This window comes from Panthera tigris, chromosome C2 (genome assembly GCF_018350195.1).
Source record: "Panthera tigris isolate Pti1 chromosome C2, P.tigris_Pti1_mat1.1, whole genome shotgun sequence".
Lineage (NCBI taxonomy): Eukaryota > Metazoa > Chordata > Mammalia > Carnivora > Felidae > Panthera > Panthera tigris.
The window spans coordinates 82,266,492-82,293,393 of NC_056668.1; the positions used below are offsets into that span (position 1 = coordinate 82,266,492).

A 26,902-nucleotide genomic window follows, 5' to 3' on the forward strand; every position below is an offset into this window, starting at 1 on the left:
TAAGCACAGAGTCAAGCAAGGAGAATCAGAGTTGTGTGACACTGGCAAAGCTGGGAAAGCCATATGCCTGCATCCACCACGAAGATATTCTAGCCATGGGTAGAAGACACACAATTTTCACAATTTCTGACTCCCATTTTCAATAATAATAATAATTATAACTAACAGTCATTAAACATAGGGTTCTATGCTAAGCACTTTGTAAGAATTATCTCAGGTCATCTTCAAGGTAGCTCCAGATAGAAGATACCCATAATCACCATTACATGTTCTCAATGGGGAAAATGAGGCTGCCCAAAGTGGATAACAAACTTGATCCTAAGGTCACACAATCAGTGGTTGAGCCAGAATCCGGATACAGGACTGTCTCACAACAGAACCAGAGCTATTAAACCACTATGCTAAACTGTCTCAAGAGGTCTACTCACCTTCAGTAATGACATTCCAACTTTGCCTGTATCAGTAGGACCTTTAGGTTGTAATTCACAATGTTTTTATCAGTTTGAACAGAGTTCTAGATGCCTCTCTATGCCCATCTGTGCTGTGCAGCAAGAGAAATAGAAGCTCTGGAGTCCAATGGCTCTCTTACTTCACCACTTACTTGCTGCGTGACAGTAGTAGGCACTCTCAGTGCTCGGACTAGATCCCTTTGGAGTGTTTCTAGGTCTTGGCCTGTGTTCTGACAGTTTGGGTTTCTGACACTTTAGGCTGAAACTACTCTCAGGGAAACTTTGCCTTATGATCCCAATCCTCCTTGGCCTTTCCCCCTTCCCTCTTCCCTCACTCTCTTATCAATTTCTCCTTCAAGCACATTCGTAATAAATGACTGGGACATGAATCCTAAGATGAGTCTTAGATTTGCTTCTAGAGAACCCAACTTGAGACAATGACCTAGAGCAAAGGTCACTAAATCTAGCTTGCCATCTGTTTTTATAAAGTTTTACTGCTATACAGCTATTATGTATCATTTACTTATGTATTGTCTGTGGCAGTACTGAGTAGCTATGACAGAAACTAAATAGCCCACAAAGCCTATGGTATTTACTACTTGGCCATTTTCAGAAAAAGTTTATCAACCCCTAACCTAGAGTAAGTCTTCTAGTAATTATCACTCACTTCTATGGGTCGTCGAGGACTAAATAAGTGAAAAAGGGCCCAGCACATTCCCTAACACCTACCAGGTGCTCAGCTTATGTTTGCCAAGGTGGAATGTTCCATAGGGTACTCCCAAGTTGTGGGTCCTGTTCTTAGATTTTGAGAATCTTGCCTAGAAAGTTTTCCTCTATGATTTTGAGACTTTTCTCCCCTCTACCAAGAAAAGGCAACCTCCCAGTCAAGCAGATATTAAGGCAGTGTTATTCTGCAAATCACCAGCATGAGAATCAGCTGTGGGTCTGCTGAAACTACAGAATCCCAAGACCCACCTTAGACCATCCCCGGAATTAGAATCTCGGTGGGGGGGGGGGGTTCAGCTTTCCAGGTGATTTTGATGGACACTAAAGCTTGAAAAATGTAGATCTACGGTAAATTTATAAACAAATACAATGGTTTAAAAGCACACAACTCAAGAGAATTTTTACCTCTGGGGAAAAGGGGTTTGGGGGACCACACAGAAAACCTTAAATATACATGGGGTCTTTTATTTTGCCAGGTATTGTTCTAGATAGCTTTCATACTCAATTATCTTAAAAACCCAATAAGTAAGTACTCATTTTTTTAAGGCTGAGAAAATGAAGGTGCAGAAATTTAGGTGTTTGTCCATGATTCCACAGCTTAAGATTCTATGCTTCTGTCCATGATTTCCACGGTTAAGACTACATAAGCGAAGAGTTAACTACCTCCAGGGTCCAAGTTCATAAGCACTAAGTTATACTTCCTTTCTAGTCCTAGGAATGTTCTATTTCTCAAATTGAGTAGGGTATACAAACACAGATTATTTATATCTTACACATATACTGTATTATAGATGTCTCATATATAAGAAATATTTCACATAAATATAAACATACTTTTACAAATACCAAAATAAAAACTATAATTGGAAGGAAACCCGTTGCTCAAACTTCACTGGAACCCCCAAGGCTGGCAGTGGGAGAAAACCCTGAGGGTGCAGCTGGACCTCTCAGAACCCGACCTTGAATCCCTGCATTTGAACGTTCGTGGTTGGAGAATCACACCAATCTTGGCTGCAATCTCCCCTCCGACCTCAGAAGGCGCTGTCCTCGTCCTCACTGCACTTGGGGGTTAGGACCAACTTTCAGTTAGGGCTCGAGAATGAAGAAAAGTCTCTAGATGACAGTGGCTTCCGGTGCCCATTGGCCCTAACAGATAAACGCCAGGCATCGTGCTCCAGGTGCCTGAACGTGCCTTATCCGACTTGAGCTCGCAGTTCCATTTCTAGAAGTGAATTTGAAGCTCAGAACGAGTTCACAACTTATCCTAAATCATACAGCCAACTAGCGTTGGGACTTGAACTAGGTGCTCTGAGCTCTCGAGTGCTCGAGGCTGCCTCTCGAGAGACCGGGACAGGGTCCTAGGACACCTACCAAACTCAGAGAGAGACTATCTTCCTCCACGGGGCCCTTGAACCAGAATCTCTTGACTCCCGTCGCCCTGGCTAAAGACTACCGAGATTCTGAAGGTACTGGATCTTGGCTCCCACTCGGGTGTCCTCCAAGGGGGACAAACAGACTCGAGAAAAGCGGACAGGGCCAGGCCGGGACAGGACGGGTTCAGCCAGTTCCACCTCGGCTGCGCAGCACCAGGACTACCCACCTAGCACGAGGATACGGTCTTCGGGCCGCAGCTCCGGCTCTAGGAGTGCACGGAAGGAGGAGAAGTCCCCGAACCACTCGTAAGGGGCAGAGTCAGCCGCATTCCGGTAGCGCTGGTCCCAGTACTGGACCTCACGGTACCAGCAGTTCTGCTCTGGTATCTCGGGCGGGGGTGCTGGGGCCCCTGGAGAGGCCATGCCTGCAGCTGCAGAACCGCCAGGACACACAGCCCGCACCTCTAGAACTGGGCTTGGCGCCCCTATGTAGCCAATCAGGATGGTAGCATTCAGGGGGCGTGGCCCTTGTGTCTCCGCCCACCACCTGCAGTTGCTCAACATAAACACGTGGAACTTCCGTTCTCTAGTAAGCGCTCTTTGAAGAATACTCCGGGTAGGAAAAATTACAAGGTTCAGAACTTGAATCCTCCAACTGCACTGCGCCCTCACTTCTGAGAGCCAAACTCATACTAGTATCAGACTCACTCGGCTCATCACGGCTTCTTTCATTTCAGTTTGTCCGGCTCCGTCAATTAAGAAGTCTGAAAGTTAATGAAAGATTCATTTCTATCCAGTTTTGAGCACCCTAAAGGCTCACAGAGGAGGCGAGAGGGGCGCGGACACAGGTCTTGTTCTCCAGGAGAGACTGGCATGAAACACAGACGAAGTGTGATGCCAAGTGGGGGAGGACATGAACAGGAATGTTGCTTTTCTGTTGCATCTATTTTAGCACCTGTATGCCCAGAATCAAGTATGTACGGAGGAGTGAGATTGTTCCTGCACAAATGGAATGTGAAGTCCATCAGGAAAGAGGTGGAAGAAGTAAATTTTAGTGGAGTAAATAGGACACTGGAAACTGGTTAGCTATCAGTCGGTTGGGATGGTCCGCGTGGGGAGCGGAACCTAAGTGCAGAAGGGTTGGGCTTCCGGGGTGGCGGGCCAATACGAGCGACGCACCGTCAAGATGGCGGCGGGCCTACGGAAACGCGGCCGGGGAGGTCCCTTAGCTCGAACGGCGGGATCCTGCGGACAATGGCTGCGGCGCGCCTGGCAAGAGCGGCGCCTGCTGCTGCTGGAGCCGCGCTACACGCTGCTGGTGGCCGCCTGCCTCTGCCTGGCGGAGGTGGGCATCACCTTCTGGGTCATTCACAGGGTGGCATGTGAGTGCGCCGAGGAGGAGGGGAGGGTAGGGAGAGGGACCCGAACCCCCTACTTAAACTGGGACCCAGATTCGGAGCTGAAATCTAGCCCTCAAATCCAAGCAGTCTTCAATTGCAGACCGTAATTTTTACCCAGGTGCCAAGCCTGCTCCACAGAAAACCAAACGCTATCTTAATCCCTCCCCCATGATGGAAGGGGCGACCCTAGAGATTGGCCCTCTGCCCTGAACATACAGCCTGCCAGGTTAAGAAAATAAACCAGCCTAGAAATCAATCAAAGGCTTGGGTCCGAGTTAATGTACTGCTGCTCCTTCATGCCTCTGTGGTTTTGGACATGTCCCTTCCCCTGTGGGGTCTCAATTTTCTCATCTGTTCACTTCTGAGGTCTCAAAAGTCGTTTGGCAATAATGGCAATAATGGCAATCTGTGACCACTTGAGTCCTTTTGGTCTTATTGGGGGCTCCTTTCCAGGCTGAATCTAGATACTGGGCTGAATGAAAGCTTTCTTGCTAAAGATGATTAATTCAGCACATATTTATTGAATGTTTATTACATGCTTAACACTACTAGGTGCCAAGGGTACAGTGGTGGAAAAGGTAGACACATTCCCTATTTAGATGTGTGAGCTTGGACAAAAGTGAGTTAGCAGAAAATTACAGTGCATCATACTCCTTATAGTAGTAAGGGTACCATAAAGGACACAAAAGGGCACTTACATCAGACTTGAGTTAAGGAAGGCTTTCTAGAGTCCCCCTTGAAAGGTTAAGAGCTAGCCAGTTGAGGAAATAGAGAAAAGGGGAGGAGAAAGAGCACTGTAGGTAGACAGAGCCCTGTAACTAAAACCTTCAGTCAAAAGAGAGTCAGCTTCCTTTGAGAAACTGAATGTTTTTAGAGCTGGAATAGATAGAAATCAAGTTCAGGTGGTAGTGAGAGAGGAGATTGTAGAAGTTGAGACCAGATCCTGAAGCAGTCTGTAAGTTGTGTTAAGGAGATAATTAGCATGGTGGTTAAGAATTTAATAGGACCTCATGGAGTTCTAATCTCATTTCTACCCTTCCTAGCTCACTGATCTTGAACGAGTCACTTAACCTCATTAATTCATAGGTTCCTCTTCTAAACATGGGAATAATAGAGTTTGGTCTTTTTTTTTTTTTTAACATTTATTTATTTTTAAGACAGAGAGAGACAGAGCATGAACGGGGGAGGGGCAGAGAGAGAGGGAGACACAGAATCGGAAGCAGGCTCCAGGCTCTGAGCCATCAGCCCAGAGCCTGACACGCGGCTCGAACTCACGGACCGCGAGATCATGACCTGAGCCGAAGTCGGACGCTCAACCGACTGAGCCACCCAGGCGCCCCTAGAGTTTGGTCTTTATTTTAAGAGCCTTGAGGAATCATTGAAGGGTTTTAAGCAGAGAGATCTAACATGATTTCTATTATAGGAAGCACTTTCTGGTTGCAGGGTGGGAAATATGTTGTGGGGTGAAAGTGGAAGCTGGGAAACGAATTACGAAGTTGTTGCATCATTGAGGCTAGAAATTGTGTTCGGTCCAAATTTGAATATGTAATAGCAGAAGAGGATGAGATAGTAGAGTCATGTAGGATGAAGAATAGGCAGGATTTGGTGATTGGGTGTTGGAAATAAGAAAGAAGGAAGTGTCAGAGATGTTACCCAGGTTTGTGACCTAGGCAGCTGGGAGGTCAATGGTGCCATTCATGGAACCTAGGAAGGGGAGCAGATTTGGAGTGGATGGTTGTGTTCAATTACAGACAAGTTGCAGATGCTTGGGTTCACCCAGAGAATGTCAGATAGGCGGTGAGATAAGAGTTGTGATAGAAGTCTTGGGAATGAGCTGGAACTCTTGTGTTTTGTTTTGTTTTTTAAATTTTTTAATTATTTATTTTTTGAGAAAGAGTGCAAGCTGGGGAGGGGTAGAGAGCAGGAGACACAGAATCCAAAGCAGGCTCCAGGCTCTGAGCTGTCAGCACAGAGCCCGACACGGGGCTTGAACTCACGAACCGCGAGATCATGACCTGAGCTGAAGTTGGATGCTCAACCGACTGAACCACCCAGGCGCCCCTGGGACTCTGTTTTGATGGGTGGATGTGTGGGGGGGCAGACAAGTTCTGAACTTGGAAGTAACCACACCATTTCTGTCCTTTTCCAGATACAGAGATTGACTGGAAGGCCTACATGGCCCAGGTGGAGGGCGTCATCAATGGCACCTATGACTATACCCAACTGCAGGGTGACACTGGACCTCTTGTGTGAGTGGGGATAGCAGGTTCAGTGAGGACATGAGGGGCCGACTGGATACCAGGCTGAATAGCCTGAACCAGACTCCTCTTTCAGGTACCCAGCTGGCTTTGTGTACATCTTTATGGGGCTGTATTACGCCACTGGCAGGGGCACTGACATCCGCATGGCCCAGCACATCTTTGCTGTGCTCTACCTGGCCACCTTGCTGCTTGTCTTCTTGATCTACCACCAGACCTGCAAGGTGAGTCCATGCTACCAGGAACAGGCGGCCCCAACTGGCTGTGCTGGGGAGTCGGGATGGCTCAGGGTTGGTGAGCTGACCTTGTTCCCCATTGTCCCACTTCTCAGGTACCTCCCTTCGTCTTTTTCTTCATGTGCTGTGCCTCTTACCGTGTCCACTCCATCTTTGTGCTGCGGCTCTTCAATGACCCAGTGGCCATGGCGCTGCTCTTCCTCAGTATCAACCTCTTGCTGGCCCAGCGCTGGGGCTGGGGCTGCTGCTGTTTCAGGTCACCACCCCTTCCTTCTCCCCCCTCTCTTACTCTGTATTTCCATCATTCCCCCCCCCCCCCCCAGTTTTCTGCAGCGGAGGGAGTAAGGGAGTAACCAGACAATATATGGGTCAGTCAGGGTCCCACTGGACAAGTCTAGGATCTGTAGAAAGTCTCCGCCCCACCCCTCAAGAACATATACCCTGTTCCTAGCCTCTGTTCCCTCTAGACAGCATCTGTTGTTGGAGTTGGCCCTTGTACATTCTGAATACTGTAAATATGTATTTGCTGGCTCAGTCTGGTTATAGAGACTTGATATCTGCTCCTTACTCTCAGTCTTCTCCCAGGCTGGCTTATCCTTTTTCCAGCAGTTTTAAGGGTGGACCCCATCCCAGAGCTTAGTGGCAGGGGAGGGGAGGAGTTGCTATGTGTGTGTGGGATACATGGCCCTGGAGCTGATCTCCACCCTTCCTCTCCCCTCCCTACCCTAGCCTGGCAGTCTCTGTGAAGATGAACGTGCTACTCTTCGCCCCTGGGTTACTATTTCTTCTCCTCATGCAATTTGGCTTCCGTGGAGCCCTCCCCAAGCTGGGCATCTGTGCTGTCCTTCAGGTACCCCTTCCACCCCTTCCCCTTTCTAATGAAGAGGAGGCCATTCTCTGGCCTTCTTCCATCGTTGAGACTTCCTCAGAGCTAACAGACAGGGTTTTGGAGTTGATTTTGGACTAGGCAACGTTACCTCTGGGCTTTACTTTTATTAGCTATAAAATAAGGGTGTTGAACTATATGGTTTCTGAGGGTCTCTCTCATTCTGCCCATTTATGACTTGGTGAATCTAAACTTAAAGCACTGTTATTACCTGCCTTCTCAGCTTCTTTGGCCCCAGACTCTGGTCTTGATGAGGAGGCTGGCTTTCCTGCTATTCCTGGTGGGAATTTGAGAACCTCTGAGACCTACACCCTCTGTCCACTCCCCTTGGTGATTAGCATGAAGGCTGGACTTGAGCCTGGGCAGCTCTGCTGACATCACACATATCCTCAGGTTGTGCTGGGCCTGCCCTTCCTTCTGGAGAACCCCATTGGCTACCTGTCCCGCTCCTTTGACCTTGGCCGCCAGTTTCTCTTCCGCTGGACAGTAAACTGGCGCTTCCTGCCTGAGGCCCTCTTCTTGCATCGTGCCTTCCACCTGGCATTGTTGGCCGCCCACCTCACCCTGCTCTTGCTCTTTGCCCTTTGCAAGTGGCACAGGTGAGAAAGGGGAGCAGTGTCACGGGTCAAGTTGGGGCAAGGAGTGTAGGGCCTGCTTGGGGGAGACGTGAAGTTCATGGGGGGTGAATCTAGAGTTTGGCCTAGGATGGGGGCTTGATAAATGTTTGAATGGCTTCTCCCCAGGACGGGGGAAAGTATCCTGTCGCTGTTGAAGGATCCCTCCAAAAGGAAGGTTCCACCACAGCCCCTCACACCCAATCATATCCTTTAAATCATGGGAAGGTAAGTCTTGCCCTCGCCAGGTACAGTTGGGGTCCTGGTCTGTTAGCCCTGGTGCCTGGTGACCTGGGGGAGGGAAAGGAGGTGCCAGTAATAGCCACAGGCCCTGTTCATGGAGGAGAGCACTTTACATATTTAAGTGTATTTTATTCTTAATCTTAAATATTATTTGATTTACCATTATGAGTACTCACTCTGCCTGGTGTGCTAAGAGATTTACATACATTCTAACATGTAAAGCTCACAAGAGACTCTGAAATAGGGAGGGTTTTGTTTGTTTATTTGTTTTATTCTCATTTTAGAGATGACAAAATCAGGGCATTGAGGAGTTTAGGTAATTTACCTAGGTCACACAGCTTGTAAGTGATGGATTTAAACTCCCTGGGCCTTATGGCCCCAGTATTACTGTCTCCACATTAGATTGAGGCACAGGTCTGGAGAAGTTAAAAAATTCGTCCAGAAGTATGCATCTCGGAATGGCAGGGCCAGGGGGCTATCTGACCCCAAAACCTTTGCCCCTTTGCTTTGGAACCTCCCTCTCCCCTCCTCCCCTCCCCCCCCATCCCAATTCCTGCCCCTTCTGCTCCTGCCCTTGGCCTTGACCACTGCATACAGATCATCTCTACCCTCTTCACCTCCAACTTCATTGGCATCTGCTTCAGCCGCTCCCTCCACTACCAGTTTTACGTCTGGTATTTCCACACACTGCCCTACCTCCTGTGGGCCACGCCTGCACGCTGGCTTACACATCTGCTCAGGTACTGGCTGGGACACCCTGGGCGAGTGGGAAGGGCTAGGGAGTTCCTCGTCGCAAGGCTGACTGTGGAGGGTTGGGAGCGAGCTACGGGGCTGCAGGTCTAGAAACTGGGCAAAACCTGAGCTTTTTTCTCCTCTCCAGGTTGCTGGTGCTGGGCCTCATTGAGCTCTCCTGGAACACATACCCCTCCACATCCTGCAGCTCTGCCGCCCTGCACATATGCCATGCTGTCATCCTGCTGCAGCTCTGGCTGGGCCCCCAGCCATTCCCCAGGAGCATCCAGCACAGCAAGAAAGCCCACTGAGATCCACTTCCCTTCCCCTCCAGTCCACTCTTAGGACCCTGGATGGGGATAGACTCTATGCCTTTCCCAATAAACCTTACCAAGCCCACTGCTGTGCAGCCTACATGGAGGTGCTTACACCAAGCCGTGAGGGGCATGCACACTACAGATGAAGAACTCACTTGGCAGTCTTAAGAGGCACTTTATTGCATAGGATTTGGGGACTGTGGCTCTCTACCCTTCCACCGCACTGCACAGAGCTCAGAGGGGAAGAGGCATGGGATGGGAGGAGTGGGAGAGAGCACAGGCAGGCACTTTCTGTGAGGGCAGGGGGGTGCTGGGAAGGGGATGAGAAGCAGTAGGGGTCGGGTGGATACCGGCCTGCCCCTCCCAGTACCGAGAAGCCGGCCCCGGTGGCAGTGACTTGAGTGTGTTGGGCAGCGCCAGCCAGAGCAGTGGGCAGCCCTCACATGTTTGCGGGGCTGTAGCACAGCAGGTGTAACTGCAGGTTCTGGTCCCAGTGGCGCAGCAGCAGGAAGAGACCCCGGGCTGCAGCTTTGAGGGCAGCTAGGTCAAGGCCATCAGGTAGGTGCTGGGCCCGTAGCCAACAGTCAGCTTTAGCTGCTGCCAGTTCCCACTCGCCGAAGGCAGCAGCGCAGCGGTGCTCCAGCCAGGCGAGCGCCACAGCAGTGGCCCAGGTCCGGCCCCGCAGGTCCGCACCTCCGGGCCCTTCTGCTCCCTCTGAGGCCTCAGTGTCTGAACCCCGTCCACTGTCCACCTGGCCTGGACCCTCAGAGCCTGAGCTGGGGGACGGGCTGCAGGAGGCCGTGGCACTGTCACCCTGGCCAACACCAGGCCCCAGAAGTGCCCAGGGAGAGGAGGCCGAGGTGGGGCTGAGGCTGGCGCGGTGTGCAGCAAAGGGCGAAGCGCGGCACAGGCGCTCCCGAGGGATGTGTACTGCTGCACAGAAGGGTGCATCTAGGCGGAAGGAGCCAGGTGCCTCCTGCAGCCGCACCTGAGGAGAGAGGAGGTGGGGGGAGAAGTGAGCTGAGACAGTGCCCTGGCCCTGGCAGCACCACCCTCCACCTCCCGAGTCCTCACCAAGGGCAAGTAGTCGTGGTCGCTGCCTTTACTGTTACTGTCGCCAGCCTGGCCCCGGTTGGTGCTGCAGAGTCTGTGGCTGTCAGAGCCTCTGGCCCTCCCACCGCCCAGGCTGAGCCTAGAGGGAGGCTGGGGGGGCAGGTGATGAGGACTTCTGGTGACTGACTTGGAGTTGCCATTTTGGTCTGGGTTCCAGCCACCTACCACAGAGCCTCCCTGAAGTCCTGCAATGGAGCCGGTCAGTGCCAGTGGTAGTCCCTAAGCCTCGTAGCTCCCTGCCCTTGCCCCAACTTTGAGTGTTACCTTTAGCGTGGACAGCTGTAGGCAGAGGAGCTGCATCTAGTTGGCCTTGAGAGGCAGAAGTGCTTGGGGGCTCAGCTAGCTCTGTAAGGGCACAGGAGATGGGGGTAAACCAGGAGGGGGGCCAGCGAAGTGAGGGCCAGCACCTGAGAGGTCACCCAGGAGGAACTCTACCTGAGCTCCGCACCTGCAGGGCTGAGGGTAGGACCTCCCTGGTGGTAGCATCCACAGCTACGGGGCAGGTGAAGCAGGAAGGGGCAGAGCTGACCTTGCTCGTCTGAAGGGCTCGGAGCCAGGACCTCCGGGCATGGCCTGTGAAAGCAAGGAGCTGGATGCTGAACGGGAGCAGCTGCACTTCCCCCAGCCCCCTCCTACAGGGGGCTTTAGAGAAAAATCTGTGTTCCCCATTGCTTCTCCCTCTGTCCACTTTTGAACAGAGTAGAGTTCCTTCTTGGGGCCAGGTCGGACTCCCCAACTTTGGCAAGTGGTTAGGCTGAACCCTCAGCTCCTAGCAGGACTGGACCCTCCGGCCACCCAGAAATTGAACATTCTGTACAGCACCCAAAGGAAGCACTGACTGTGGTGCCTTTCCTGTCCACTCATTCAGCACTGTCCAATAGAACTTCCTGCAGTGAAGGTAGTGTTCTAGATCTGCGTGATCCAGTATGGCAGCCACTAGTCACACGAGAGTGTTAAGCACTTGAAGTGTGGCTAGTGCAACTGAAAAACTGAAATTTTAACTATTTGATGTTAATATTCTTCCTGAATGGCAGATTTGTTTTTATGTTATGGGCACTATGAGTCATTAACAAGATCACATTTCGCTCTGTGCTGGCTGCTAGGAAGCTTGCCAATTTGGGGACCCATGCTCACAAGGGCACAGAACGTCATCGAGTGCATCTTTAATATAACCTGATTCTCCACTTTCTTTTATTATTCCATTACCCTGTTTATTATTTTTTTTGAGGTGAGTGGGCCACCTCAAATTGTGAACAAGATGAGGTATATAGTGGCCAGACACATAGACCTATACCTCTGTCACTTGCTGCCCCATACAGGCTCCTTGGGTCCTGCCCAGGCCCACCAGCAACTCACCTTGGTCAGCCATGGCCTCAGCCCCTCCACGGAGAGCCAGCTGCTCATTGTCCCGGACCACGGAGGCTGCTGTCAGCCGATGGAGTGCTTGGTCCCAAGCACTTTCTCTTTGAGGGGGTGACGGAGGCAGTGAGCCATCACTAGGTCCCCATAGTGTCTCTAGCCCAACACCCACCTCCCAGCACATAGGCTGCTCCCCACACAGGGCTCGGATCACCACGTGGCAGCGTGGAGCCTGAGGAGGCAGTTCCACTGCTGGAGAGGCTGATTCCCCATTGTGGGGCACAGCTGTGAATAAGAAGGGGGGTTCCATCAGCATGTCCCAGTCCATGGGGGCCGGGGAGAGCAGATTTCCTGGAGAGAGACAGCAATGAAGGCAGGGGCGGTGTGGTATCCTCTGCCCTACTTCTCAGGACCTCCTTGGTGTCAGAACCCAGCTCCCCATCCAACCCTTACCTGAGTCATCCAGGCCCTGTCCCAGCTGCTGCCCTGACTCAGGGCCTGGCCCATCTGGTGCTATGCCCAGAGAGGGGTGCCGGGGACGGCCAGGGACTGGGTTCACCTGGCCCGGGGGAGATGAGAGGCTCCGGCCAGCCAGAGCTGCTCTGCGTCGACGACCCAGCACCTCAGCACTCAAGGCCCCAGGCTGCACATAAGAAGTGTGGTCCACTGGTCAAGGAATGCAGAGCTCCTGGCCATCACACATGCATGGCCACGTACCCCTTTGTCTGAAACTGTGGATGGCTGCTCACCAGCCTTAGGAGCAAGGCCAAACTCAGGGCCTCCGGCCCCCTTCCCGCTGCCATCTCACTCCATGCCTGGTTTCTCACTTGAGGTTGTTGTTTGTCTCTGTTTTTGTCCATGTCTTCTTCCTCTTTGCCTGGCTAACTTCTACTTATTCTTCCAGACTTGACTCTTGCTTTCCTGACTCCCTCAAACAGTGTTAGCCATCTTGATTCTGACTCTCCCCATAATACTATGTCCCTGTGTTCACCACTGTATGTCACATGGTATCATTGTAGATTTACCCATGTATCTCTTCAGCTGGACTTAATAGTAACCACGGCACAATTTATGGCATATAGCAGATGGTCAATGAACGTTTGCTGGGTGCATAGAATGGAGGTGGACTGACTCTCACCTTGACTGGAGCCATTGGGGGTAGAGGCAGGGGGCAGGAGTGGGAGCCTGCAGGTTCTCCCCAGGCCAGGCTGCGGCAGCCCTGCTGAGAAGGGGGATGCAGGGGAGCAGTGCCCTCAGGGGAGCCAGGGCCCTGGGAGCCAGGGGACTCGCTGCTGCCTGTGGAGCCTGGACCTGGCTCTGGGCTGGCAGAGCAGTGAGTGAGCACATACTGCTCCCGGATGTACGATGACTGGAAGATGCGGCGCCAAATGGCTGTGTCAGAGGAGGGATTGGGTCCGGGGTCTGTGACTGGGTCTGTCAAAGCATCAGTACCTGCTGGGAGGCAAGAGAATGGATCCCAGCCATGGCCCCTCCCATGGCCCACTCCTCCTCCAACACAGCCACACACTATACCCAGGTACTCACTCTGTTCTGAGTCCCCAGCAGCCCACGGGCTGGACAGCTCTGCTGACACAGTGCCCGTTCCCAACGGCTCCGAGGTGCCAGTGGGCTCAGTGCCAGGACTGGTGGCAGATGGTGCCTCCTCTGGGGATGGGAACACGGAGCCTCCCAAGCTCTGCCAGCCGGGTTCTTGGCCCTAGAGAGGGATAATCATTAGAGAAAAAACCGACTGTAGTTATATGCTACCTCTTTCCAAACAGGATTTAAGATGTCTCACCACAAAAGGCAATAAAGTTAATAAACCAGAAATGAAAGCCTAGTACTAAGGAAGGAAAAGCATACATGATAACCATAAGGTTAATAGAGCTGCTGTGGCTGAGCTTCAGGCTTGGCCCTGAGCTTCCTGGCAGGCAGGCAAAAGGGCAAACACTCCATTATATCGCATCTTTAGTTCTTTTAGAGAAAGAAAGCTTTTCATAATAAAAATAACTATCATTTCAGGGTGCCTGGCTGGCTCAGTCAGTAGAGCATGTGACTCTTGATCTCAGGGCTGTGAGTTCAAGCCCCACGTTGGGCGTGGAGCCTACTTTAGAGAACCAGCAACAACAATCATTTCTTGAACTCCTGCTATGTGTCAAGTATCCTACCAAGAGTGTGCACGTTGTGACCTCTAATTACAACAACCCTGTGACAAAAATCAGTATGACGAAATGGGCTCAGAGAGGTTAAGTGACTTGCCCAAAATCAAATGGTTAGAACACGCTAGAGTTGGGATCTGAGATTTCATCTAGACTATGCTCTGTTTCTGAATATTACAGGAAATAATCCAGGTGGTTCTTTCCTTAGGGCACTGTGTGAAGAACCTAGAAAGTTTCAACAAAACCTTCAAGGCAAATTCTAGAGCTGCTTTCCGTGGCTGTGTGCTTTAGTGACCTTTGGTAAAAGCCAAGGGCAACACTTTATGGGACAATTCAGTGGAAGACCTCATGAAGGGGGCAGACTACAGCCGCTTTGGGGTGCCCAGTGTGATCTCTGGGGAAGCTGAGAGTGCAGTGGAAGAGCTTGGCAGGGAGAGGCACCGGGAGTGGAAGAAGAGTTTTGAAGAGATGCAGGGACTTTAGACATCCCAGGCCTACCACCCGCACCCCAGCCCAGGCCTACCCCTGGGGCACGGGACCGGAAGCCATCCACCCTGAAGAGTGAGCAGTAACCGAGCAGCTGGTCCCCAGGGTAGAGTGCTGGGATCTCCCGGGGGGTCAGCAGTGCCTCCACCGCATCAGGCACAAACCAGTCCACAGAGATGTCACTCAAAGCAGGCTCCAGTGCCTTCCGGAGAGCCTGCACCAGCTGTAAGGAGTGGCCAGAAGGAAGACATGGGAGAGAGAGCTCACAGAGCAGGAGGCCCACAGAGCAGGAAGGCTACCCTTCCACTGATGCCATCTGCCCAGCCCTTAGGCTGAGGGGAGCAGGGTCAGGCTGGGGTCAAGGGAAGGATTGGGGGTAGGAACAAGCAAGGGTTTGGTCTGTCTCCTGGCCTGAGCCATGCCCTGTGGATGAGGCAAGATTTGTTGAGGATATGGCTCAGTACCAGGACAAAACAGAATGAGATTTGGGGGTGGTCAGAGGTCATGTCCCCCACACCTTTGGCCTCCTGCAGCATGCTATAGCATCACCAGCAGCTCCTCCCCTGATTGGCGTCTCAAAGGAGGGGAGGAACTGGAATGGGGGAGGAGAAGTCCTGATCAAGGGTGCCAGGAGACCCCATGACTTGACTGGATTCTGCTTCAGGCTCAGTGTAACTCGGGAGAAGGACTTCTAGGAGTAGGGAACAGGGCTCAGGCTCAAGCTCACCATGGGCTGCAGCCTCTCCCCAGGCCTTGGGAAGTAGGCCTGGCCCCTGCTGAGGGCAGACAGCCCCTGGAGCAGCTGGTGGCAGGCAGGCCCCAGCCCAAAGGAGAAGCACCTGATGAGGGAAGGGAAGCAGCTGTGACCTTCAGGAGCCCCTTGGGAGTGGGGGTCAATCTTAGGCACCTGGTTCAGCCCACCCCATACCTGGCTGCCCCCCTGTGCCACCTCATGAGCTCCAGGGTTTGATGGGTAGCAGCGGCCACGGGCGAGGCAGCAGTCAGGAGGAAGAGCTGCCGAGGGCGGGCCTTGTGCTGGGGCTGCCCCATGGCCCAGTTCAGTGCAGCCAGCACATCTGGGGGACCACTCTCAGCCTGCAGGGTCTCAATGTTCTCACAGATCAGCTGCACAGTGTCCTGGAAAGAAAAGGCATGCTTTGGGCCGCGCCAGGCTGATATACTCTCACTGGGCCCCAATCCCTGGACTGTACTCACATCACTGCAAGACCGGCTCTCTGGGAAGAGGGGCCGCACCGACGTGCCAAACATGGCCAGGTTGATGAGCGTTTGTGGTGGCAGTGACTTCACAGCCAAAACAATGGCATCCTGGGGAGGGCCAGGGAGGACAGCATGAAACAGGTCCTGTGGGCAGTGGTAGGGATTCCAGATTGCCTGCCTTTTCCATGCTGTGTGAAAATGAGGGGCTAGAAGTGGTGGTGTGGGAGAGGCCCAGCATGTCTGAGATTGACTATGAGGGAGACCTGGAGAGTGAGGGAGACTGAGTGTGTGAGAGACCCTGGTGGGGTATGGGAACCCTTGGTTTTGGGATTAGGTAACTTCATGTGCGAGAGAGGCTTTTGGAATCTGGGAGAGACACATATACGTACAAGTAAGAGAGGGATGTGTGTGTGTGTGTGTGTGCGTGCGCGCTCATGCGTGTATCTGTCTGTGAGAGGCTGCCCCCAGCCCACCGCACACCCACACCCTGCCCCACAGGCCTTGTGCGCTATGCTGCTGCCATCCAGCAGGAAGAGAAGCTCCCGTGTGGCTGTGCCCAGGTTTCCAGGCTTAGAGCTCAGGTCCGGGCAGAAGCTCAGCACCAGCACGGGGTTTAACAGGATGTCCTTGTGGAAGCGTCGTTGCAGGAACCACACCTGATCATCGGAGCCCCAAGTCATCCTGTGCCCTAGTGCAAACTCTTGCCTGGGCTTGCAGCAGGACCGAGCCCTCGGGCCTTTTTCTATCTAATACACTCAGAGGGAACACCTTTTTATAGTCATTCGAATAAAGGCGAGGGCAGAGGCAGGTGGCTGTCCTCTGCCTATCAGTCCTAGTTTCCATCCTTTGAGACACACCCCAGGGAGACTTGCATGGGCCCTCCTAGGACAATACTCATCAGCCCTCTGGGATGCTGCCCTCTTAGCAGCTACTAAGAGGTCCTGCTAAAAGCCCCCCCCCCCCCCCCCCCCCGCCACACACACACACAACTGCCCAACTGTTCCTCCTGCACAAATGCAGCCAGTAGTGAGAGGTCAGTGGCCAGGCCAGGACCCCATGCAGCCATACCTGCCGGTCCCCATCACTGTCCCTTCGCTGTAGCCTCTGGAAGTCCCGGCGGGCCCTCACCTGGGCCTCATATTCTGCTGAGCTCAGGCTGCCGGCCTCTAGCATCAGGTGTGGCTGGTGGGGCTCTAAGGAAAAAGGGATATAGTTGTCAGGAAAGTCCCTGTCTCTGGACCTCAATTGCTCGGTCCCACTGTCCCAGGAGGACCCTGCAAGTCCAGCACGTCCCTCACAGATGGCTCAATCCACCTGGCTTGGGAGCCAGAAATCTATACTTGAAAAATGCTATCCAAGTGGTCCTGAAGTAGGTCAGAGCTGGCCCACTGTGTGTCCCAGTCTCTCACCACTGGGGTGCAGCAGGATCTCCAATGACCGGTCACAGTGGTGGCCCTCTGCTAATGTGACACAGATGGTGGCTGCGGAGCTGGCATGAGGTGGGGCGTCTGCCCGCAGAGCATGAGAAGGGCTCTCCAGGCCTGAGGGAGGGAGAGGCAGGGAGAGATGATCACCCCACCCCAAGCCAGTACTAATGCACAAACATCACCTTCCCAGACAACAGTGGTATGGGCAAGGATCATGACTGATTCAGCTCAGCTCTTAGCGCCTAATCTAGAGGGCTGCATGGACAAGGGGAGGGATTTTGCCTGCTTTCATGAGCTGAGAGGTAGGTTCCCAGCTCTGTTTCTGGCTGATCAGTTATACAGCAGCCAGCTGATTTAGCATCCTCCCCCACCTCTTACACAAGAAAACTCCACTTCATCACTTGGACTGGTCTCAATTTAATCCCTTTCTTCCCACTGGTGAGTGGAGTGGGGTATAAATAAATGACACTGACGAACCTGGGGGGGGGGGTGTTGTGTAGAAGTGTCCAGGGGATGCTCCTACCAAAACTGGAGGTTCCTAAGACTTAGGTCCTTGTTTTCTTTTTTTCCTGTGTTCCTCCCAGTCCTGAGCCCTGAATTATTATTTCCTAGTCAGCTATGCTAGGAGGGGCACCCACCTGCTAGCAGGCATGGCCCAGTGACCAGCATCTCGAAGGAGAAGGTGTACGGGGCAGGGCAGCGGGCAGGGCCTGAGAACACATCCGGAGGGGCCGCTGGCTCCTCCCAGGCCAGCCCTTCCTCCTGAGGGCTGCCCACCCCAAAGCAGCTGGTAGGGCTGGAAGGGAGCGTGAGGAGGGTCACGGGCCCACCACCAAGGCCCTTAGCCCCTCTGGATGAATGGCCCAGCCCTTCCCCACCCTGTCCATCCCCCAGGGCACCCTACCAAAGCCCCCTCACCCGCACTAGACCCAGAGAAGCCGAGGGAGGGACGAAGAGAATCACCATAGGCCCAACCTGTCGTCACAGAGCCCCGGAGGCCTGGGGGGCCCCGGTGGGCCTGGTGAGGCCAGTGGGGTGAGCACAGAGGGCAGAGCCACGTGCAGCACCCCATCAGGCCTTGAGGGCAACTCCCGGCTGCTGCGCAGGGTCACTGTCATGGTGCCGGCCGCGTTGATGAGGCCTGTGGGCAGCACCAGTGTGGACCGGGCCTGGGCCAGATCCAACACAAGATGACCTATGATGAGTGAGAAAAGGGGTCAGACGGGGCTGGAAGCAGAAGAGATGGGGGAAATAGGAAATGGGAGCAGTCACTGAGTCAGGGGAGCCTAGGCAAGGGGGACTTCACAAAGTTAGAAGGACACGGGGCTAATGTGTTGGTGATGCAGAATGGAGGCATGAGCCAAATGATGGTCAAAGCAGAGGTAGGATGATAGCAGAAGGATCTGGCTGTCATCAGGAAAAGGAGTAGTGACATCACTGCTATTAGAGAGCTGAGAAGGGGCATGTCCACACCACCCCCAAGATCCTAGGGGATCCATACCCTCTGCCCTTATTCCCCTGCCTGTCTCTGCCCATTCAACCCTTGGGTATCATCTTCCTCAGGACCCTCCCTGTGGACTGACATGTCCCATAGCCTGGGACCCAGTCTGCTCACAAATCCCTTGCTCATGAACAGTCAGGGGCTCCCCACTGCCCACTAGGAGTGGCTTCAGAATTTTCTACCCAAGAGGCGTTCAGTGGCTGTAATCTGCTTGGAAGCTGGCTAGAGGACTTAAAGCTGTACTGGTATGCAAAGCACACCATTTCACATCGCCCCTAGGTTCATTTGGGGACTGGTGGAATCACGGGGGTTGCTGCTACTAAAGGAAAAATGGCCACGTGTATGCAGTGGCAGTCAAGGCCTCAGGCTACCTTTATAGCCCTACTTGGCTTCATCTCCCCACAATAATCATTTACACATTCTTTAGAGAAATGCCTGCAGAATAAATGAAGGGAAGAAAAAGATGGAAGGAAAGAAGACAGGGAGATAAGAAGGAAAAAAGGGGCTTCTATCCCAACTAGCTAAGGCTTGGGGACAGCCTGATACAGTGGAGAGAGCACAGGATCAGGTTTTGAGTGTGACTTCTAATTCTGCCCTTGGGTAACTCTTCTGTTTTAAGGAGCTTCCGTTTTCTCATCCATGAAATGGGGGTCATAATTGTGTCTCAGAGACTGTGGTGAGAAATAAATGAGATAATGTATGCATAGCATCTGACACATAAGAGGCTGTTGTATTATTTTCACACCTATAAAAGGAGGATAGAGAACGACAGTTGCATTACATACCTCTCTGGATTCAAATGAGGTGATACCAGTGACTGGACTTTGTGAACTGTAAATTGCTATAAACACGAGGTGTTTTATTTAATTTACCATCACTGTGTACAATTTACTTCCAAACCTTTGCTTATACCATCGCCCCTACTGGAGTGCCTTCTCCCTCCTCTCCACTTCACCAGTCATACTCTTCCTTTTGGTCAAATGCTGGCTCCATTTCCTTCTGGAACATTCCTGGGGCCTCAGCCCAGAGCTCACTCTGGCCTCTCACTGTCTGCTGGACCTACACCAACTCTCAACACCACTGGATTCTGTCTTTCTTACGGGGATGGCAAATCCCATGTGCAGGAATCAAATGAATGTCCAAATAAATAAATGAAAGGATGAAGTGCAAACCACAAAACCTAGCACAGGGATGGGCTTCCACTCCTTCACCCAGCAATCATTGAGCCTCCTTATACCACATTCTGTGCGAGATGCTGGGGCTTAGAGATGTCCAAAGAAAGCCCAGTCCCAGGCTCAGGAGCTAATGCTCCAGCTCGGGAGACAGACGTGTGGACCGCCTGCTGCGTCTGTCTCTCAGGCCGCGAACCTCGCGTCAGGCCTGGGTCACATTGCCCCTGCACCTGGTGCAAGTAAGGTGCCTAGTCCACGACTGTTGAATAAAGCCATGAATCAATGAATGAAAAAATCAGCGGCTGGAGGGGGAGCGGGGAGGGACGGGACGCAGAGCGGGTGCAGGAATCAGAGCGGGGCTGACTTTCGGGGCGAGGCGACGGCGCCCTGCACTCACCCTGCGCGCAGCGGCGGGGCGTGGAGGCCCCCAACCCGGGGCCCAGCGCACGGCAGCAAGCGGCCTGTGAGCGTCGCCTGCTCTGCAGCTGGAACGAGACGCGCCGTCCCGCCGCCTCCGCCTCGAAGCCCGAGACCACTTCGGCCTCCGCCAACGGGTACACAAATACGCCTGCGGCGGGGGCAGGGGGCACAGGTGACGTCGAACCTCGCCCGGCCCCCTGTCCCCGCCACCCCGAGCCCCGCCCAGGCCTCACCGTCCACCGGCTGCGGCTGCGGGTTGTGGTACGTGAGCCGGGCCCGCAGGCTGAGACAGGGGCCGTTGGCGCAGGCCCGGACCCAGGAGTCAGTCAGGGGCAGCGGCGTCCAGCTGGAGGGGCAGTACAGGCCGGGCATGGCGCCCCTGGGGGAGGGGGTTCGATGAAGGGGTCCGCAGGGTGGGGTCACGGGCGCCAGACCCCGCCCTCCTGAAAGCCGCCGGGAAAATCGAACTCAGGCACTGGGACGCCGGGCAGCGAGGAGCGCGGCGGGGCTGAGCCGGGGGCTCCCACCCGGCGGACAGGTGGCGAGGGGAGGGAAGAAGGGGATCGCGTGATGGGCATCCTCGCGGGTTACCTGGGAAGCCGGGGCGGAGCGCGGCTCCGGGCTGCTCCGGGAGCCGGGGAGCGGAGGGTTAATGATTAACTGGTGCTCCAAGCGCCCAGCACTCCCGCCGCCGGCTCCTCCGGGGACAGAGGGTAGGAATGGGGGAGGGGGTCACAGCTGTTCCACCACCAGCTCCCAGGCCTCGCCCCGCCCCCGTACCTGCCGGCCCCCCGGGGCTCCCCGCGGCTGCCAGCTGTCGGAAGTGGCGCGGGTGGCGAGATAGAAGCAGCTCTGGGTGAGGAGCAAGGGTTTAAAGGGCCAGCATCCTCCTGGGTGTCCCCAGCCCAGCGAGGGACAGCAGGGGCGGGGTGGGAGGGGGAGCAGAAGGACCGTAGTCTTTCCCTCTCCAGCGCCTCACCTGACTGGAGCGCTGAGAGGGGCTGCAGGCCGGAGTGGAGGGGGTTGGGTGGGAAGAACGAGACAGGGAAGCGACAGGAGGGGGTCTTTAGGATGCAAGACCGGGAGAGGTGTCCGGGCAGGGGGATTGCTCGGAATCCGTCTAGGGCACCCACCTCTCCCCACCCTGGCAGAACTGAGCCTAGAGTGGGCGGCCCCACAGCCGAGCTGTCGGGATGCGGCAGGCAGGGTCTGGGGGTCGTCCCCCTCCCCGCGGGCAGCCCCAGCCTCACGGTCGCGTCCTCTGCGGAGTTCTGGGCGCCACAACTGGACCACGGTGGGTAGGTCCGCCTCCGCGCTTCGGGCCGCACGCAGTCCAGGCACCCTGCGCGGCACCCGCTCCAGACTCCCGCTGCGGCCGATCTGAGTCCGCGCAGGGGCGTCGGCTCTGCGGGTGCTGGTCCCGCCCCCGCTCGGGAAGGCCGCCCCTTCAGCCCGCCCCGGCCCCGCCTGCCGCTGCGGCGGGGCTGCTGCTGGCCCCTCCGCCCCCGCTTCGGGCGCGGTGCCGCCTCCCCGCAAACCCCGGCGGCTCCAGCTAGACCGGGCACCGCAGTGCGGGGACCGCGTCCCCGCCGCCTCACAGGCCCCGGTAGATGAGGGACTCAGGCCTACAAGGCCCCACCTTTTCTATCCTTCAGGAAGTGAAACGTTCTGCAAGTGCATCAGAGGGCTCAGTCTGCACCGCACCACCCCCCCAGCACTGCAGCGACTCCAGCTGTTCCGTATCACCCCACTTCCCGCCTTGGCTAGGCTTTTCGTCAGTGCAGTGACCGTCTCTCATCACTGCAGCGAACCCAGTGCTTCATCACCGCAGGACCCCTCCCCCCCGCCCCCCAAAGCCAGCCCTTTTTCTTTGCAAAGTGCTCTTTCATCGGTGCAGAAATCTGCCCCCATCCCTGCAGCTATCTTCTGCTTGCCTGATCACTTCAGTAACCACTCACTCCAAGTAGGGGTCCCCCAACACTGCAGCGAGTTCCGCCCACCCCCAAGCAGCCAACATTCCCATCGCTGCAGTACTACCTTCCCCACCTTTCCTGCGGATGCGGAGAGTAGGCAACATCAGCCCCTCAGGCTTATAACTTCCTACTACCTTCAGCTCCCCACAGTCTTGGAAATGAGGCCTTCCAGCCTGTAGCGGCTTCCCTTGGCTTGAGACTGCCCCATCGTAACAGTGACTCCCCTCACCCCACCCCTATCACTGCAGCACCTGCAGGAGAAAATATCCCTGAGTATAAACAGGTCCCTTGTTATTGGCAGAACTTTCATGCAGCTTGACAGTGTTATGGTGCAAAAGATTAGGGAAGTCTGTAAAACCTCCCCCAGGATTCCTGAGGGAGAGTCTGGGAGCTCTGGGGACGTAACCATGTTTGGGAGCCACCCATGCAAGCTTTCTTGCAGAGGTCACACTCAGACTCTGCAAAAAGAGCTTTGAGGAGAACTGGGGGTGGTGAGGGGGTGGTGAGGGGGTGGTGAGGGGGTGGAAGTGGGCTTTCAAGCCAGACTTAGGGTTCTTGCCCCTCCCCATTTACTCCATCCTTCTGATTCCTGTCACTATCATCATACTGACCCCACCCAGGAGGATCCCTTGCCTCCTTGAGCACTTGAGCCCTCAACCCCAACCCTTTCTCTTGCTCAAACCACTTAGTGTGGTAGAGATAGCTTGGCCTTCTCCCAGGGAACTTCAAGGGTGAAAATTCACAAGGACAATACAGGAAGCATAGACAAAATTGCAATGAAAGATCCAGCTTACAGGGAGCTCCAGCTGAGTCCCAAACTTGTTCCTTCCACACCATCTGAACTATAGTTCCATTGACTCCTCCCTTCCCTTCCCGGCTGAACCTGCCGGCTGCCTCATTCTGAGTTAGGATCCCTCTTACAGGCTTAGGAGAGAAACAGTGGATGGTGAGTGGGCTGATTTGCCCTCCAGGGGACCCAGGTCTCCAGCCAGGACCAGCCTGGCCCTGAGGTCTCCATGGAAATCCAGGCAGTGGCCACCTCCCCATTGGTGTTTTTGTGCAAATGGACCAAGAGCTACATGTGATCTGCAGGCCAAACATGAAGCTGCAGAGAGTAGTCATTAGGGAGACTTAAATATACAAAAAAAGGAAAAACAGGTCCTTGTTTTAGGTTCTGAGGAGGTCTTAGATGTAAGACGGTCTCCCAGGAAGTGGTCCCTGTCAAAGATTAGACAACACATTGGTGGAAGCCAAGCTTTGCTGAGAAGCTGGACCAGCCCTGAGATCCTGCTGGAAAGCTGTCTTAGTTGAGGCAAGCTCATCAAGAAGGCAAGAGGGGTAAAGCATCCTGCAGGATAGGGCAGGACATTGAAGGCTGCCGGGAATCCCTGAGGAGGCGGATCTGTAGGGGTAGTAAGAGGGTCTCTGAGGCCCAGCTGGGAGGTGCTTTGGTAGTGGGGCTGCAGTATGACAGGCAGCTGAGAACAGGAAAGGACAGCACATTCCTGGAGGGCCCCAGAACCAGGTTCCAGGAGGTGGAGGAGGTCCTTGGCAGAGCTAAGGAATAGCACAGAGCTTGAGTGGTCTGCCATGTGCAAGGCATAGGGGAAGGAGTAGAGGAAAGAGAACTAAAAAGGCATAGCCTCTGCCTTGAAAGGCTCCCACTTAGTGAAAAAGGCAAATACACAGTTAGTTACCGTAGATTAAGATGAGTGCCGCATTAGAGAGATGTCCTGGATATTGTAAAGCTTTTGACAAGAAGCTTTTAGGAGAGGCATCTAACTTGGTGGTGGTGGTGGGTGGGTTGCCATTTAAGTCAAGTCCTAAGCAGGAGTTAAGCAGTGAAGGAGAAAATATTTCAGGCGGAGGAATCAGCTCATTGAAAGGTGAAAGAGCCATGGGGTGCCTGGGTGGCTCAGTCAGTTAAGCATCCTACTTCAGCTCAGGTCATGATTTCATGGTTCCTGGGTTTGAGCCCCACATGGGTCTCTGTGCTGGCAGCTCAGAGCCTGGAGCCTGCTTCGAATTCTGCGTCTCCCTCTCTCTCTGCCTCTCCCTGGCTTGTCTCTCTCTCTCTCAAAAATGAATAAACATTAAAAAAAAAATTAAAAGGTGAAAGAGCCAGAGGGACTGAGTATAAATAGGTAAGTAATTGTTTTTTCTCTTAGTTAAGATTCATCAGTCACTTACGGTAGGCCATGCACTGCACTGAGCATGGGTTCCCTCCTTTAATGATCAAAACAGCCCAAGAGATAGGTATTATTATTATCTTACAGATGAGAAATCCCAAGATGGGACAGGGTAAGTAACTTGCTCAGCATAAGCTAGTAAAGTGGTAGAGCCAGGTTGTTGAACTCAGATGCTCTGGTCTCAGAACCCTTGTTTTTAAACTACTACGATAGACAATATGGTTTTCTTGATGTTTATTTCTTGATTTATTTCTCTTTAATTTTCCCTAAATCTCTTTTTTTTTCAGTTTTTTTTTAATTGACACACAACATTGCGTTCGTTTTAGGTATATAACATAATGATTAGATATATATTGCAAAATGATTACCACACTGAGTTTAGTTAACATCCATTTAGATTCCCTATATCTCTTAATACCCTTCCTTTTGAAAATACTCATCAGTCTTGGCTGAACTAAAAGAAAAAAAAAGGGGGGAACCAGAAGAGAAAGGGTGTGTCCCACTGTCATGGTAGGAAAGCCTAGTGCCAAGCCAGTGGGCAGAAGGGGGAGCTGGTGAGACCCAGGCAGGGAATGAGATGGGAAGGGGTAGTTGAAACTAGAGCCCATGTTCTCCTCAGGAGCCTGTGAGAGCCCCTGGGAGTGACTCCCTCATCCTACCACAGGGCCTGGAACACAGCAGGTGCCCAATAAGTGTTGGCTGACTCAAGAGCAGTGATGATGTGAGGAAAACCACTGGCTGTTAGTCAAATTGACCCTATTTTTAAATCTGTGTGGGGCAGGAAGCCGGGCCATTGAGGTCCCTGCTCACCTTGGCCACCACCAAGCTGGCCTGCAGGGTTCTGTTTTTTCCTCTGATCTGGCCTAAGAGGGAGGATTCAAACTCACCCTTCAGCTCAGGCTAACACTGCCCAGGTTGGAGCTGGAACATGTCAACAACTTTACCAAGGGTGGTGGTGATAGAAGGTGAGGACAGGGTGAACCCAAAGAGAAATGGCCTCGGAAAATGACGCTCAGCCAGGTCAACCTGTTGCAAAGCACAGCTCGATTGTCTTCTGCTTGTGGGCTGCCTCCCTGCCGTTGGGGACAGTGGTCTTATTTCCCCAAGCCTCAGAAGCATCTACACTCTCAGATTCGAGCTCTGGAAGGGTTAGGTTTAGAGAAACAGAAGACTTTTGCCTCCTTTCTGTTGCAAGCTTGATTCCTCAAATTGCAGCCTCAATTTGAAGCCCAAACTAAAAGATGGCTTAGTTCACGACTTAATTCATCCATTTATTCACTCAATAAATATTTCTTGTTGCAGCCTACTATGTGCTAGAGCTGATGCTATAGCAGGAAACAAGATAGTGGTGGATCCCACCCCTCATGAAATACATCAAACAAATTATCCAATTAATCGTTAAACTTCTTACTTGGACATAACTTCAAAACTTGTACAAAAATTGCAATAGATTTTTTTCCTGAACTGTTTGAAAATAGGTGTACACGCTGTGCTTCTTTACCCCTAAATACTCCAATGTGTCTGTAGAACAAGGGCACTCTTCCATAACCACAGAATAGTTGTCAAATTCAGGAAACTCAACTTTGAAACAATGCTACTAAACTACAGCCATATCCCAATTTCATGGATTGTTGCAAAAATGTTCTTCATAGATATCCTCCACCGCTATCCAATCCAGGATCACACATTGCATTTAGTTGATCGGTCTGTTTATAGCCTTCTTTTTCAAAAATTAGTTTCCCTTTCTTATCGTTTTTTACAATACTGACTTGTTAAAAAGAGTTCTAGTCAGTTGTTTTGTAGAATGTCCCTCAGTTTGGGTTTGTCTGTTGTTTTCTCGTGGTTAGATTCAGAGCATTTACTTTTTATTTATTATTTTACTTTTTAAAGTTTATTTATTTTGGGAAAGAGAGAGAGTGCAAGTGGGGGAGGGGCAGAGAGAGAGAGGGAGAGAGAGAATCCCAAGCAGGCTCTGCACTGTCAGTGCAGAGCCCGATGTGGAGCTCGAACTCACGAACTGTGAGAGCATGACCTGAGCCAAAATCAAGACTCGGATGCTTAACCGACTGAGCCACCCAGGCACTCCCAGAATATTTATTTTTGCCAGAAATATTACAAGGTGATGTGGTGCCCTTCTCACTATATCACATAAGGATGTGCATATCAGTTTAGTATAATACACTCTAGTTCCATCCATGTTGTTGCAAATGGCAACATTTCATTCTTTTTGATCGAGTAACATTCCATTATATATACACACACACACACACACACACACACACCACATCTTCTTTATCCATCAGTCGATGGATATTTGGGCTCTTTCCATACTTTGACTATTGTTGATAGCGCTGCTATAAACATTGGGGTGCATGTGTCCCTTCGAAACAGCACACCTGTATCCCTTGGATAAATACCTAGTAGTGCAATTGCTGGGTCACAGGGTAGTTCTACTTTTAATTTTTTGAGGAACCTCCCTGTTTTCCAGAGTGGCTGCACCAGTTTGCATTCCCACCTGCAGTGCAAAAGGTTCCCCTTTCTCCACATCTTGGCCAACATCTGTTATTTCCTGAGTTAATTTTAGCCATTCTACCAGGTGTGAGGTGGTACCTCAGTGTGGTTCTGATTTGTATTTCTCTGATGGTAAGTGA

The 26,902-nt window shown here is 52.8% G+C and overlaps 3 protein-coding genes across 6 annotated transcripts in view; 1 reads left to right on the plus strand and 2 right to left on the minus strand.

Moving 5' to 3' along the window:
• Window positions 1-3,000, minus strand: part of LOC102970425 (EEF1AKMT4-ECE2 readthrough transcript protein) — a 31,958-nt gene extending 28,958 nt beyond the window's left edge. For both annotated transcript variants that reach the window (XM_042956627.1, XM_007083627.3), the window contains exon 1: window positions 2,776-3,000. In XM_042956627.1, the coding sequence (XP_042812561.1) occupies window positions 2,776-2,971 (196 nt within the window). In that variant the 5' untranslated portion in view covers window positions 2,972-3,000. The remainder of the gene's footprint in view (window positions 1-2,775) is intronic.
• Window positions 3,001-3,728: 728 nt separating this feature from the next.
• Window positions 3,729-9,316, plus strand: ALG3 (ALG3 alpha-1,3- mannosyltransferase). Of its 3 annotated transcripts, none has more exons than XM_007083628.2 (9): window positions 3,729-3,930; window positions 6,098-6,197; window positions 6,283-6,430; window positions 6,538-6,698; window positions 7,172-7,292; window positions 7,722-7,927; window positions 8,072-8,148; window positions 8,781-8,925; window positions 9,066-9,316. In XM_007083628.2, exons 1-9 carry the CDS (start codon window positions 3,735-3,737, stop codon window positions 9,226-9,228), a joined length of 1,317 nt encoding a protein of 438 aa, XP_007083690.1. In that variant the 5' UTR covers window positions 3,729-3,734; the 3' UTR covers window positions 9,229-9,316. The 3 variants fall into 3 exon arrangements, with proteins under 3 accessions (XP_007083690.1, XP_007083691.1, XP_042812450.1); XM_007083629.2 differs by having other exon boundaries at window positions 3,729-3,893; XM_042956516.1 differs by lacking the exon at window positions 8,072-8,148 and having other exon boundaries at window positions 8,783-8,925.
• Window positions 9,317-9,375: 59 nt separating this feature from the next.
• Window positions 9,376-21,453, minus strand: VWA5B2 (von Willebrand factor A domain containing 5B2). The gene is made up of 20 exons (XM_042956517.1): window positions 20,681-21,453; window positions 20,323-20,532; window positions 20,067-20,237; window positions 17,972-18,191; window positions 17,635-17,792; window positions 16,979-17,110; window positions 16,638-16,762; window positions 16,070-16,225; window positions 15,567-15,677; window positions 15,280-15,488; window positions 15,079-15,190; window positions 14,389-14,574; window positions 13,252-13,423; window positions 12,845-13,161; window positions 12,160-12,349; window positions 11,704-12,057; window positions 10,783-10,920; window positions 10,612-10,692; window positions 10,309-10,532; window positions 9,376-10,222 (listed from the first exon to the last, which is right to left on the minus strand). The coding sequence occupies exons 2-20, from the start codon at window positions 20,459-20,461 to the stop codon at window positions 9,674-9,676; spliced, it is 3,744 nt and encodes a 1,247-aa protein (XP_042812451.1). The 5' UTR covers window positions 20,462-20,532; window positions 20,681-21,453; the 3' UTR covers window positions 9,376-9,673.
• Window positions 21,454-26,902: the final 5,449 nt, after the last annotated feature.